The sequence below is a fragment of the Sorex fumeus genome, unplaced genomic scaffold (genome assembly GCF_029834395.1).
Source record: "Sorex fumeus unplaced genomic scaffold, SorFum_2.1 ptg000041l, whole genome shotgun sequence".
NCBI classification, from domain to species: Eukaryota; Metazoa; Chordata; class Mammalia; order Eulipotyphla; family Soricidae; genus Sorex; species Sorex fumeus.
Window position 1 is genome coordinate 6,437,614 of NW_026606098.1, and position 14,202 is coordinate 6,451,815.

At 49.9% G+C, this 14,202-nt stretch overlaps 2 protein-coding genes across 2 annotated transcripts in view; one reads left to right on the forward strand and one right to left on the reverse strand.

The window, feature by feature from the left end:
* The window catches only part of MCM3AP (minichromosome maintenance complex component 3 associated protein), a 43,930-nt gene extending 35,550 nt beyond the window's left edge, over window positions 1-8,380 (reverse strand). Inside the window, exons 1-5 of the mRNA XM_056119546.1 lie at window positions 6,991-8,380; window positions 6,313-6,533; window positions 3,892-3,970; window positions 3,544-3,685; window positions 2,845-3,026 (exon numbers count right to left, since the gene is read on the reverse strand). Of these exons, the coding sequence (XP_055975521.1) occupies window positions 2,845-3,026; window positions 3,544-3,685; window positions 3,892-3,970; window positions 6,313-6,533; window positions 6,991-8,209 (1,843 nt within the window). The 5' untranslated portion in view covers window positions 8,210-8,380. The remainder of the gene's footprint in view (window positions 1-2,844; window positions 3,027-3,543; window positions 3,686-3,891; window positions 3,971-6,312; window positions 6,534-6,990) is intronic.
* A 547-nt stretch (window positions 8,381-8,927) lies between these two features.
* YBEY (ybeY metalloendoribonuclease) lies at window positions 8,928-13,568 on the forward strand. The gene is made up of 5 exons (XM_056119548.1): window positions 8,928-8,945; window positions 9,548-9,832; window positions 11,910-12,038; window positions 12,586-12,654; window positions 13,213-13,568. Exons 2-5 carry the CDS (start codon window positions 9,572-9,574, stop codon window positions 13,297-13,299), a joined length of 546 nt encoding a protein of 181 aa, XP_055975523.1. The 5' UTR covers window positions 8,928-8,945; window positions 9,548-9,571; the 3' UTR covers window positions 13,300-13,568.
* Window positions 13,569-14,202: the final 634 nt, after the last annotated feature.

Below are 14,202 nucleotides of genomic sequence, written 5' to 3' on the forward strand. Positions count from 1 at the left end.
CCCCTATTCCTCTGTGGTTGGGGGGATGGACCCCCTGCTCCTCTGTGGTTGGGGGTACCCCTGCTCCTCTGTGGTTAGAAGGACCCCTGGTCCTCCGAAGAAGGGCAGGTGCCGCCACTCATCACAGACTCAGCTCTGCAAGCAGTCTGAGGGCACCTGCAGATAAAGCTGTACTTCAGATGTGTCTTGTTTTGCTGATCACTGTATCACTGTCATCCTGTTGATCGTCGAATTACTCGAGCGGGTGACAGTAACGTCTCTATTCCTCCCAGGCCTGGGATTTTAACAGCCTCTTCTTACTCGTCTTTTCCCAACGATTGGAGGCTCTTTCAGGGTCAGGGGAATGAGACCTGTTGTCGTTACTGTATTTGGCATTTTGAATACACCATGGGGAGCTTGCCAGGCTCTGCCTGGTGGATGGGATACTCTCGGTAGCGTTCTGGGCTCTCCAAGAGGCATGTATTTATATATTTTTCTCTAAAATTTGTAGTAGGCAACAAATCATAGAGAAATCAAACAGGAGCACATATGCAAGTGAAAATGACAAGAAAACCACAAAGCCAAGAGCCAATCAACAAGGTGGAAGTATTTACACTGCCCTAGACACCTGTGTCTTTCAGGAATCCTACCTCACCTGCACCCTTGTTAGGGGATGCCCTAGATATGTGTATTCTGTTTCATGAAATACTGCTCACCTCTCTGTCAATGGCTGAGGGAAGAAGGGCTTTGATGCCAGGCCAGGGGGAGCCGAGCACAGAATCATTCTACCCACATGGTCCCATGAGAGTCTAGTCTCAAAATTTTTAATGAAATGGGCAAAATTTTTGCTGATATAGACAAAGAAATCTGTGAACATTAACTAAATGTCAGTCTCAAACCATATCTTTTGTTTTTGTGATGCCAGAGATGGAACCTGGGCCTCACACATGAAAAGCACGAGACTGCCTTTGAGGCATGTCCCCAAATCTCAAAGAGAACAATTTTTAGGAACCCGCAAGATGGCTCAAAGGGTTGCATATGAGGGTCTTGAGTGTGACCTGAGCCTTACTCCCTGAGCACTACTGGGAGTGAGGCACTCAGCCAAAGTGACCCAAGCAACTGCCAGGTGTGGTGTGGTCTAAAGCAAAAGAATAAAGAACGATTTCTAGATATTACCAGAAGCATATGCTAATAAACAACAAAAATTTTCTGGCTGAAGCTGTTAGAAAAGATGAAGACGGGCTGGATGTAGTGATAGTACCGTGGGGGAAGGCATTTGCCTTGCACGCAGCCAACTCGAGTTCAATCCCCAGCATTCCATATGGTCCCCCAAGCACCACCAAGAACAATTTCTGAGTGCAGAGCCAGGAGTAACCCCTAAGCATTGCTATGTAACCCAAAAAGCAAAAAAAAAAAAAAAAAAAGTCATGAAATTTGCTTATAAGTGGGTGGACATGGAGAGTATCATGCTAAGTGAAATGAGTCAGAAAGAGAGGGACAGACATAGAATGACTGCACTCATTTGTGGAATATAAAATAACAACATGAGACTAACACCCAACGATAGTAGAGACAAGGGCCAGGAGGATCGCTACAGTTTGGATGCCTACCTCATGTGCTGGGGGAGAAAGTAATTGGGATGGAGAAGAAATCACTATATCAGATAATTGGAGGGATCACCCAGGATGGGAGATGTGTGCTGAAAGTAGACTAAGTACCAAACATGATGGTCTCTCAGTATCTGTATTGCAAAATATGATGCCCAAATTAGAGAGAGAGAAAGAAGGAAGGTGTCTGCCACAGAGGCAGGGATTGGGTTGGGGCGAGGGTGGCGGAAGGGATACTGGGGACACTGGTGGTGGAAACGCACACTGTGGAGGGATAAGTGTTTGATCACTGTATAACTGAAACTCAATCATGAAAGTTTTATAACTGTACCTCATGGTGGTTCAATTAAAAACAAAAAAATTCTGCCTGAGAGAAATCACCACAAAGAGAACTAAAAACAATTATCCCAGCGATTGGTGAAATCTGATGGGTATTACTGGGTTAGGGCTGGTTTTCCTGATCCAGAAAGTGCTGTCGAAATTCGTGTGAATAAAAAAGTGCCCAAGTGGAGAAATGGAAAATCAGAGGGAACAATGAGGAACTGGCTCTTAAGCAAGTGGGAAAATGCTCATCCTGTCACCCAAATACAAATAACACCCAGAAACATCTGTCACCCAGAGATGACACTTGTCACCCAGAGACAACACCCATCACACAAGTATGCCTGTCAGAGATGACACCCATCACCCACATATGACACTTGTCACAGATTCTACCTGTCAGAGATGACCTGACACCCACAGACAACAACTGTCACACAGACGACACCATAACCCAGAGACAACATCCATCACACAGATGATACTTATCACACAGGCATGACACCATCAGTTAGAGATGACACTTATCACAGAGACATTGTCACACAGAGACAACAGCCACCATAGAAATGACACCATCACAGTTAAATATGACACCAGTCACAGACAAAACACAGGCACCAATGTCACAGTTAGGAATGATACCTGTCACACAGAGAACACCCATCACAGAGATAACAACACATAGTTGACACTGTTAGAAATAATACTTGTCACAGAGACAATACCTATCAAGTAGAGATGACACCTGTCCTACAGAGACAATACCTGTCAGACAGATGACATTGTCAGAGATGACACCACAAAGTAAGAAATGACAGCACTCACCGAGACAACAACTGTCATACAGACACCATCAGTTAGAGATGCTGGTCTCACAGACAGCACCATCACAATTAGAGATGACACCCATCAGAGATGACATCTCCAGGCTTACCTTGACGCATGACCTTGTCCCTCTGGTCCAGCAGACGGTATTTGTCCTCAGATGTCTCTGCCACGGTGCCTATCAGGGTGCTGAGGGACGATGCACATGACCCAAGACATTCTGAGCCCTCAGAGACTGAGTCAAAAGGGTCTCCCTCAAGCTTAAGGAGACTTGGCTTCTTTACCGGAGAGCTAAAAAGACAGTGGCAACACCTCAGGGTCTCGCACCCATCCTAGTTTTGTCATTTCTGCCTCTGCACATATTCCTTACCCTGCACAGCTCCCTGCCCTGCAGTGACACTAGCAGTCTGAAGCAAGTCTCATCCTTTACAGTTCCCTGCCCTGCATGGTCTGAGGAGAGTCTCACCCTGCATAGCTCACCGCCCTACAGGTGATGCGGCAGTTTGAGTCTTTTGACTCCAGTACAGGGAGCAGAGGTGAACCTCACATCCATATGTCTGATGTCCTGAAATGTTACCCACTTCCCAAAAAGACACAGAACTGCCTAGGCTGCTTGAGTGAGCTGAAGGCCCAGAGCAACGACGCAGGGTTCTTGAAATGCCACTCTGCATGCTGACTCCCGGCTGCCTCTCCCTGCCATGTCTCTGCCACCCCCCACCCCAGGAGGCCACATCTCCCCCAGCTACCACCCAGGCAGGGCTCATCTATCATGAAGCCAACAACCCTAGTGACCAGGAGGAGGCCTCACCTCTTGCTCAGGAGGCCACCCCCTGCAGCCCGAGCCACAGGCTTGCCCAGAGGGGTGAGTTGGAAGGACTCCTCAGAGCTGGGGACAACATCTCCCTCATTCAGCTTCTTCTCCTTAAGGCAAAAGGATTTCTTGTTGGGACCTGGGACAAAGGCAGAACAGACTCTCTTTATATTGGGTTTCCCCCATTTTTTTCTTTGAAAGAGTAACATTCAACTGTAACTACATAACTTTCAGTCCAGGAAATAGCTGAGGGTCCTGTGATGAGCTCAGCACTACCACCCCAGGGAAGGCCTTGAAGCCAAAGCTGCACACCATATAAGAGGGCAAAGTTGATGGGAAACTCACTTATCTTCTTCTTGTGCCAAAAGATAGCCATGTCCTCGTGCAGGCCTTTCCCCTTCTTCCTGGCAAGAGCAGCTGATGCCTGATAAGCAACCACACACACAGTTCCATCAGATGCACAGCAGGGTTCATACTACAAGGGTCAGACCACACTGTCTCGGCCATAGCAGCCCTAGGCTCTTGTCTCCTTCCTTAGACACGCAAACAAAAGGTTGTGCTTTTCTCTTCTCTTTTGGGGAGTTTTGGGCCACACCTGATGGTGCTCAGGGCTTACTCCTGGCCCTTTGCTCAGGGATCACTCCTGGCAGGGCCAGGGAACCATTTGGGTGTCCAGGATGGAGCTGCATATAAAGCAAATGCCCTCCTCACTGTACTATTGCTACAGTTCATGCTTTTCTTTGCAGTGCCAGAATCAGAGTCATAATGCTCTTTTCCTTTTAGAAATGAATTTTCTTCTAGTAAAGAGAGTAAGGAAGGGGCGCCGTGCAGTGCTCAAGGGACCCTGGGGTCACTCCTGGCAATACTCAGCAGTCAGGTCAGAAAGTCCAGTGGAGCTGGGGGTCACCAGGGATACACCCAAAAGTGTATGAATGTTATATGGGAATGAGAAGTGCCAGGATATGACTGAGGCCTAAAGCACACGCACATGCACCTGCTCTGAGCTTCCTCCCAGGTCCCAGAACAGCACAGCACTGGAAGAGATGGTTCTCCCACCTGAGCACATTCAGTGATGGAAGACTGCCATGTCATGCCTGTACACACACAAAAAAAGCTGCAGAATTCTATGCAAGGGACACACCTGACCCAAAGGGTAGAGAAAACCAAGGACATATTGCCACGTCAGTAAATCTGCAAAATGTCTTTGAAATTGCTGGCATTGCAGCTAGGGAACTGTAATTTCTATTTTATAGGACTCTCGCTCTCCCTCCCACTCACATTTCCCAAGTAAAGCTATTCTGCTTTGAAGTATACACATAGTTGGAGAGAGAGCTCAGAGGACTGGAATATATGTTTTGTATACAGGAGTCCAAAGTCTTATCTCTGGCACCATAGTGCCCAGCACTGCTGGGTGTGGCCCAAAAACAAAAAATAAACAAAAACTACTATGTAACTATGCTAACTAAACTATAACAATAAAGGCTTTTTTTTTTTTTCAGTATAAAATCAGTTTTCTGGGGCTTGGAGAGACAGTATAGCTAGTAAGGTGCTTGCCTTACATATGGCAGACCCAGGTTCAGTCTCCAGTATCCATATGGTCCCTGAGCACCATCAGGAGTAATTACTGAGTGCAAAGCAAGGAGCAAGCCCTTAGCATCAACAAGTGTGGCCCAAAAACTAAAATGTTTTCTACTTATAATTCTGTTAAAACATTTTCCCCTTTAAAATCTTTAGGATAAGAAGGGCTGGAGGGATAGTACAGCAGGTAATGTGTTTGCCCTGCATGCAACCGACCTGGGTTCGATTGTGGAACGCCATATAGGATTCCCCAAACACAAGAGTAATCCCTAAGCATGGTCAGCCATAAGACCTGAGTACCACCAAGTGTGGTCCAAAAACAGAAACAAACAAAAACACAACAACCCCAAGTAAATAAAGCTAAATAATACAAACAGTTCACCTACACATACACCCTACAACCAACATGTCTAGCACATATGTGTCTTATATACATACTTTTGGTCAAGGCAGAAATCAAAGCACCTATGGCAAGAGTCTCTGGCCAAGGGAATTACATGGGGAATTTACTCTGTTTGCACTGTTTGAATGTTTATATGACCAAACAAAGCAAAATCTAAAAAATGGAAGGGGATGTGAAAAACAGGGCCAGAGAGACAGTACAGGATTAAGGCATTTGGGGCCAGAGCGATGAAACAGTGGTTAGGGCGTTTGCCTTGCATGCAGCCAACCTGGGTTCAATCTTACCCAGGTTCGATCCCACCCAGGTTTGATCCCCTGGCATCCCATATAATACTCCCGAGCACCACCAGGAGTAATTCCTGAGTGCAGAGCCAGGAAGGAGTAACCCCTGAGCAACGCCAAGTATGGCCCAAAAAACCCCTCCCCCTTAAAGAAAGCCCAACCCCTCACAAATAAATGAAAATAGTGATAGTTACCGACTTTTAGCGGGGCAGCATGATCCAAGTGCTGCTTAGAGGGTCTAAGGGTCTAAGTGGCCTCTCCTGGCAATTCTCAGCCTACAGGGCAGGTAGTTCAGCAGAGTCCAAGATGGCAACGCTGAACAAACCCAGTGGAGCAGGAATCAGTCAGTTCACCCAGGAGTGCTCAGAGGCCTCCAGGGCTGCATCCAGTGATGCTTAGGAGACCATACGGTGCCAACATGAACTAGGGCCACCAGAATACCAGGTGTGCACCCTGGACCATCTCTTCTGCTCCCTCAAACTTTTTTTTCCCAGGAATACTCACATGATCAAAAAAATACACCACTGCAAGCTTTTTGCTGCGTCTAGTATAGATGCGCTGTACTTTTGCGATTTTGCCAAAGTGGTTCTCCAGGATGGTTCGGTCATTGAGATAGTCGGGGATGTTCTTGCACTGGATCGCTGTGATTTCAGCAGGAGAGAAGCCCCCTAGACTATCTGTGCTCTCACTCCTTTTACTCTGACGCCCAGAGGCTCTGAGAGAATCTATGGAGTCAGCAGATGGACACAGAAATGCATTAGCTAGCACATTTTCAATCTCAAGGAGGCACCAACATTGAAAAAACAAAGGATATTTTCATGGGTGTCAGTAAAACTTACGCTAACACTTTGTTGTTGTTAAGATCTCTAATGCCGAATTTAAAAAAAAAAAAATCAAAGTAAAACCCAGCAGATAGCACACAAGTAAGGCACTTGCCTTGCACACAATGGACCTGGGATCCCTTATGGTTCCCAAGCCCCACCAGGTGTGATCCCTGAGCACAGAGTCAGGATTAAGCCCAAAAACATGAGAGGAAAGGAGAGAAGGAGGGAGGGAGGATAAAAAAATCAAATTGTCAAAAATCAAATTGTTTGATTAAAAATCAAACAATCTGATTTTTGAGAATTTCCCAGGGAAACTTTCCGAGAATCTGCCCTTAGGTTATATATTTTCAGAGCTCACCTTCTTTCTTATCTCGGCTTTCAGTCTCTTCCTCTTTATTTACTCCTGGCAGCCGGGCAGGCACCAGGACAGGCTGACTCCCTGCTGGAATGGTCACCAGGTCACTATCCCCAGACTCAGCACATGCACCTTCCTTCTTGGACTCCTTGCTGCCCAGACGACCCACTTCTTTGTTACTCTTGAAGACGTCCTGTATGGTTCTACCGAACAGAGAACCTCCCCGGGGCCGATTCAGTCTGACAGGCCGCTTATCTGGAGGGTGGTCCCCCCGGGACAGAGGGTCCAGCTCCTCCATGACGTCATGACCACGTCTCCGTGGGGAGCGATCCTGCTCCTCCTTCCTTTTCAACCCTTTCATGAGGCCTGGAAGGGCCTCCATTTGGGGACCTGCTTCTTCACACCCTGGCCTGACACCAGTTTTATTTATTGGAAAGGGGTCTCCCAGAGAGCCCGAAGATGACACAGGGAAGGCAGCAAAGTTACTATTAGAACCCCCAAAGAGCGACTTGGGGCCTCTCTTCTCTTCTTCCACATTCAGGTTTGACAAAGCAGGGGTAAAGGCAGATGTTGAATTATTACTGTTAACTGGTTTTGAAAAAGTAAAATTGGAATTGCTGGTTGAACCACTTGTCACCTGGGCAAAAGAAAATGGGGTCATTCCCCCAGATCCACTACTAATCGGGTGGGGAAATGTGAAAAATCCAGAAGTCACTTGGCTCTGAGGTTTCTCTGCCTCAGACTCAGCTCCCAATATTGGCCTAAACACTGAATTTTCCAGAGGTTTAAAGCTAAATTCTGTTTTCCCAAAACTAGAGCTTGCAACTTCTCCAGTCTCTGATCCAAAAGTAGGTGGGCTCGGGAAAGCACCAACAGCAGGTGATTTGAAACTAAATCCTGGGTTTCCAGACACAGATGAACTTGAAGGCGCAGAGGCAGCTACAAAGGGAGCAGTGTGTTCAGTTCCAGAAAAGAGTCCAACATTTGAGGTTTGAGGGAATGCTAATGTTTGAGTTGAAGAGGAACTACTTCCTCCAGGAGAGGCTGAAAAGCTGGAACTCTGTGAGAATCCTGAGTTCTTCCCAGGTAACATACTGGTTTGTCCAAACAGAGAAGGCTGGCCAAATCGAAACGATGGCTTAGGTTGAAATGTCCCCATGGAAGTACTAGATGTTGGGAAGACAGTGGGTGGCTGCCCACTGAAGGGATTATTCGGGTTCATGTTTTAATCTAATGGGGGAAAAAAAGGCAATAAATCGGTCATCTGTAAAATTGATCCTCTTCTTTAAACAGTCGTTGGAACTTTGGAGTTCATCTTCGGAACAAGTCAAAGACAAAAAATTCAGATCGGCACAGTTGTGTCCTGCTGGAAGGCTAAGAAAAGCAACGAGTTTCAATCGTATCCACACGCAGAAGAGAGGCACGCCGCCCTCGAAGCTTCTTAGGGCTCCTCGGGATTCCTCAGGGCTCCTCGGGGCTCTCCGGGACTCCTCGGGCTTCCTCGAGGCTCCTCGGAACTCCTCAGGATTCCTCAGGGTTGCTAGGGACTCCTCAGGACTCCCCGGGACTCCTCAGGGTTCCTCGGGACTCCTCAGGGCTCCCCGGGGCTCCTCGGAACAACTCAGGATTCCTCGGGGCTTCTCGGGGCTGCAGGCCGGGGAGGGCGTGGGCGTGGGCGCTGGCCAGCACCGAACAGCTCCGGGGACCTCTCACCGCCCCCCGGTCTGCCGGGCCCGCCAGCCCCGCCGCGCTCACCAGCCGCTACGGGGACGTCGCCAGCCCGGCCCCCGACGCTCCGAGAGGCGCCGTCTCCAGCCGCCGCACAGCCAGTTCCGCGCAGTCCGGGCAGGATTCGAGACGGACCGACTTCCGGTCCGCTCCACAGTGCGTTCCCCGGACCCCGTGCCCACCGCGCCCGAGTTCCGGCTCCGTTCCCGCCCCGGCGGCGGCGTACACAGGTGCGTTCCCGGGAGGACCCGCTTCTCCGACCGAAAGGGAACGTTGACGCCCCGGGAACTAGCTCTGTGGCTTGGCGGAAGCCCGAGTCCCCGCCCCGTGCACGCTCCTACCTACGTAGGGCACTACCTACGCTCAACAAACTCCCACCCCTCCTGCCCGCCTCCCTCCCCACCCCACACCCCTCCTACCCAACCTCCTTCCTTGTCAGCACCCGCCCCTCAGTACCACCCTTCCATCCCTTTCCCTCTCACCCTGCAGCGCCACCAATTCTGGTGCCTGATTGAATTTGGCTTCATTTACTCGATGGTTAACATAGATTTACTTTATTTCCCAAATAAAGTGATAGGGGAGGGGAGGGGAGGGGGACAGCGGGGCAGTTTGGGTTTTTCGTTTTGTTTTTGGACCACACCCAGAAGGGCTTAGGGCTGACTTCTGGCTCTGGACACAGGAATTATTCCTGGTGGGCTAGGGGAACCCTATAAGATGCCAGGAATCAATCCCCATGTGCCTCGTGTGTGGCATGCACCCTACCCACTGTACTATGGCTCCAGCCCTTCCCACCCCAAAATAAATGGTTTTATATGTGCTTGTGTTTTAACAGGTTTATGATGTTGTGCAGGACTGAATGGTCCTCTCTGGTGTTCCAGCCCAGGTTCTAGCAGCTGTTTGTCCCAAGATGAGTTTGGTGTTGAGAAATCTGCAGCGAGCAGTTTGGCTCAGGAGAGCTCCTCTTCGCAGGAGGATGGAGATGGTGAGGCAAATTTTAGGGGTGCAGAAATTCGACGTGGCCATCATCTGTGTCGACAACAAGGAGATCCAACACATTAATAGAATCTACAGAAAGAAAGACGTCCCCACCGATGTGCTTTCTTTTCCATATCATGAGGTACCAGAACTTTCCTCTTACTTAGTCTACCTAAATAAGTTATATTGCAGACATAATTTTCAGGTTTTATTATGAGAGTCTTCAAATGTGCACAAAACTCGGGCATTGGTGCCAGAGTGATAGGGGTAATGCACTTCCCTTAAATGCAACAGACCCAGCTTCAATTCCCAGCACCTTATACAGTTTCCAGAGCTCTGCTAGGAGTGGTATGCCCTGCAGGCCCAGGAGTAAACCCTGAGCATAGCAGGGTACAGCCAGAAACAAACAGAACATTATGCATTTGATCAACCCCTTTGTTCTATGCCCATTTGAGAAAGGAAGGTCACCAAACCCTACCCCCATAAATGAATTTTGAAAGAAGGGGGGACAGAAGCTTCTGAAAGTTTAGATGGCACTAATCATGCATATATATGTACTGGAATTTGCCTTTTTTCCCCTTGGACCACACCCCGTGGTATTGAGGGCTCGCTCCTGGCTCTGAGCTCAAGAATCACTCTTTTTTTTTTCCATTTTGGGTCACACCCGGCAATGCACAGGTGTTACTCCTGGCTCTGCACTCAGGAATTATCCCTGGCGGTGTTCAGGGGACCATATGGGATTCTGGGAATCAAACCCGAGTCAGCTGCGTGCAAGGCAAACGCCCTACCCACTGTGCTATTGCTCTAGCCCCAAGAATCACTTCTGGAAGGCTTAGGGTATCTACCATATGGGGTGCCAAGGATCTAACTCTGGTCAACACATGAAAGGTAAGTACCTTTCTATAGCTCCGGCCCCTTGGACAGAAAATCTTAATGATGTTGAAAATAACAGGGTTTGGGGGGGCTGGAGCAATCGCACAGCAGGTAGGGCGTTTGCCTTGCATGAGACCGACCCGGGTTTGATTCCCAGCATCCCATATGGTCTTCTGAGCACCGCCAGGGGTAATTCCTGAGCACAGAGCCAGGAGTAACCCCAGTGTATCATCGGGTGTGACCCAAAAAGCAATAAATTAATTAATTAATAAAAATTTTTAAAAAAATAACAAGGTTTGGGCAGGCATTTTCAATAGGAATGTGATAGCTGACCAGTTGTTAATTATTCAAGGTTTCTTACTTTACTAGTAGCAGCGTAAGTTGTCACCCTTTTGGAAAGCAATTTCTCCATATGCTTCAGTAATTTTTAAAATATATGTTGTGGGACAAAAGAGATAGGATTGTGAGCAGGATGTTTGCCTTATATGTGGACAGATTACGTTTGGTCTCCAGCAGCCCATAGGTCCCCCAGGCCTACCAGGAGTGATCCCTGAGTGCTGAGCCAGAAGTAAACCCTGAGCAACACTGGGTGTGGCACAGAAAACAAAAAAATAAGATAAATGTCCTGGGCTGAGGTGAGGCCTCAAAGAGCTAATGTACAGGCTTTGCATGCAGGAAGCCCAGGGCCCACCCCTGGCACTACACTATGCAGTTCCCTGGTCACTCCTGGATGTGGTCCCAAAACCAAACAGTGACCAGAGGTTGGACATAGTCAGGGGTTAAACTCTTTCTTTGCATGTGGCTCACCCCGATTCAGCTCAGTCCCTGACACAACGTGGTCCCTCAAGCACAGCAGAAGAGGTGTAAGCCCTGAGAGGCACTGAATGTGACCCAAAACAAGCAAACCCACTATAAAATCTATGTCCTCTATAATCTGCCAGTGTCACACCTGAGGAAAGCAAAGAAGCTGTAGTGGACGGCTAGGGGACTGGCTGAGCGTGACATGCCCTCCTGGCCAGACTGGCTGCATGGAGACAGGGCCCTGCTTGTTAGGGACAGTCAGGTCAGGAGAAGTAATAGCTGAACTGGAGGACAGTTGTGTGCAGGGGTCCTGGGAAGGACAAGAGCACTGAGCACTGGGCAGGATGAAGCATATTGTCTCACTTCCCCTCAGTCATATTGTCTCAAATCCCCTCAGGATTTGTGACCACATTCCCTGGAATCAGAGAGTGAGAGGATCAGCATAAGGAAGTCTTCGAGTCCACTCACTGGTGGCCGTAGAGAGGGCAGGGAGCCTGCGGCTGTGCCTCCTGACATCACCTCTCTAAATGTGGCTTTGTTTACAGAATCTGAAAGCAGGGGAAATTCCCCTGCCTGATTTCCCAGCTGACTACGACCTGGGGGACATTTTCCTGGGCGTGGAGTACATCTCCCAGCAGTGCAGCAGTGTTGAGGATTTCTACGATGTCCTGACTGTAAGTGGGGGTGCAGAGACAGGTCCTGGCTAGTGGGACGATGCCCCAGAAAGGGCTCCTGGGAGACATGCTCCCTCATCTCCCCCCAGAGAAAGCCCTGGTGAGCATCCACAGTCCCATAGACCCGTGATTGAACTGTACTCAAGCTGCAGCAGCACATGGGCAAGCTGACTGCATGCCCACCATGTCCTCAGCCCTGCAGCTTCTCCCAGAGCACACGTGGATGGCAGAGCCAATGTCTATCTCCAGCGCGACCAGCCCCAGTCCTGCCTCTACCCTGCATCAGTAAAAGCAGGGTCTTTCAGAGAACCCCCATCCTCTCTCCCCCATCCTCTCTTCTGTGGGTGGGCTGGGAGTGTCCTTCTACCTGACCTTAAGCCCACTCCCCTTTGACCTCTGGCACTTTGGATGGGGCTCTTCGTGCCCGGTACTGGTCTGGAGTGTCTAAGACCCAGGATGGCAAGTGCCCCAGCAGTCTACACAAGACACAGTCTGCAATGCTGGGAAGTGACTCTCTGTCCCACCACTTTTCCCTCTACTCTAATAGGTGACTGCCACCCATGGACTGTGTCACCTACTAGGCTTCACACACAACACAGAGGCCGAGTGGCAGAAGGTAGGAGCCGCTCCAGAACCAAGACACCCAGCCTGCCTCTCGCAGCACATGTGAAAAACAAAATTTGGGAGGGACCGGAGTGACAGAACAGTGGGCAGGGTGCTTGCCTTGCCTGATGTCCACATAAGGTCTCCTGAACCTCCAGAAGTGGCTCCAGAGCACAGAGTCAGGAGCAAGCACACCCTGAGCTGGGTGTGAGCCCAAAACAAAACACCTTTGGGCTCAGCCCATCTCTGTGGTGCCTCTCAGCTGCAGTGTCATCCCCTGATACACTGACCACGGGCCGAATCTCCTCCTGAGTGACCACTGCCCTCTCCCTGAGTATCTTTGCCCCTCCACATCTGTGTTGTGGCCTGTCCCCCCAGGCTGCCCTCAGGCCTCCCCTTGCTATGTATCCAGCCCCCGTGCTCCTTGGCCAGGGAACAGAGGCAGGTGGTTCTGGCCAGCCCTGTGACACAGGCCCCAGGAGGGGAATCAAACTCAGCAAGTCATGGGTAAGGGCAGATTGGTAGCTGGGTCCTTTCTCGGACTGCTCCAGTTGGGCCTGTCCCTTTGCAGATGTTCCAGAAGGAGAAGCAGGTCCTAGAGGAGCTGAGTCGGCACACGGGAACCCAGCTGCAGCCCCTGACCCGGGACCTCTTCTGATAGGAGCTCACAAGTGTGGGCACATGAACACATGCTGGACTCTGGCACAGTGAGACGAGAGATTGGCTGTGCTAGGTTCCCCCAAATCCCGCTCAGCTCTGCTTGTTATCATACAGGCCTGAGCCCAGCTCCAGCTTCTGTTCTTAAACAGTGGACGCTCGTCTCATGTCGAAATAAAGCCACTCTGGGGCTGGAGCGATAGCACAGCAGGTAGGAGGGCATTTGCCTTGCACGTGGCCAACCCATATGGTCCCCCGAGCACCACCAGGAGTAATTCCTGAGTACAGAGCCAGGAGTAACCCCTGAGCATTGCCGGGTATGACCCAAATAAATAAATAAATAAAGCAACTTTGAGCACGGCTTCCTCACCAATGAGAGAGGTGTTGTTGCACCTGGGCTCTGCATTCGCCGGGTGTCTGGTTGTGGCCACAATGACTAGACTCGACTCTGCTGTGCTGGTTGACCTGGGCACCAGAACCTGAACCCCAGCCTAGACACAACAGTGAGTGGTGTCTCCAGTGCCCACAGTGCTCTGTGAGCAGGACACTGACACCAGGAAACTTCCTTCCCACAAACATGTCCTATCCCCTGCCTCCAGGAGAGTCGGCTGCTGTCGGTCCCATGAACTCTGCCCGTGTCCTGTCCAATCCTGCTCAGGCAGTCATTGGCACTCACAGCTCGAGGGGCTCAGCTCCACTGGACAGAGCCTGTCTGCCGCCAGGCCCAGATACACCCACGCTCCCCATAGAGGGATGCTGATGCCTACCCTGCGCATCTCCAGCCTCCGTGTCTTCCCAAGGTGACCGCAAACCTGCCACCCTTGCTGGTGTTTCTTCGATGCCACCCAAGTCACCTGTAGCTGTGTTTTTTGCCTTTGTTTATCCCCCATTCCCTTCCCTCTGC

What these genes read in the sequence shown, in the direction of transcription:
- YBEY (XM_056119548.1), top strand. Translation starts at nt 9,572, where the DNA reads ATGGTCCTCTCTGGTGTTCCAGCCCAGGTTCTAGCAGCTGTTTGTCCC. An exon ending in ATTTCTACGATGTCCTGACT is followed by an intron (nt 12,039 to 12,585) that starts GTAAGTGGGGGT and finishes CTACTCTAATAG; the next exon opens with GTGACTGCCACCCATGGACT. An exon ending in CAGAGGCCGAGTGGCAGAAG is followed by an intron (nt 12,655 to 13,212) that starts GTAGGAGCCGCT and finishes GTCCCTTTGCAG; the next exon opens with ATGTTCCAGAAGGAGAAGCA.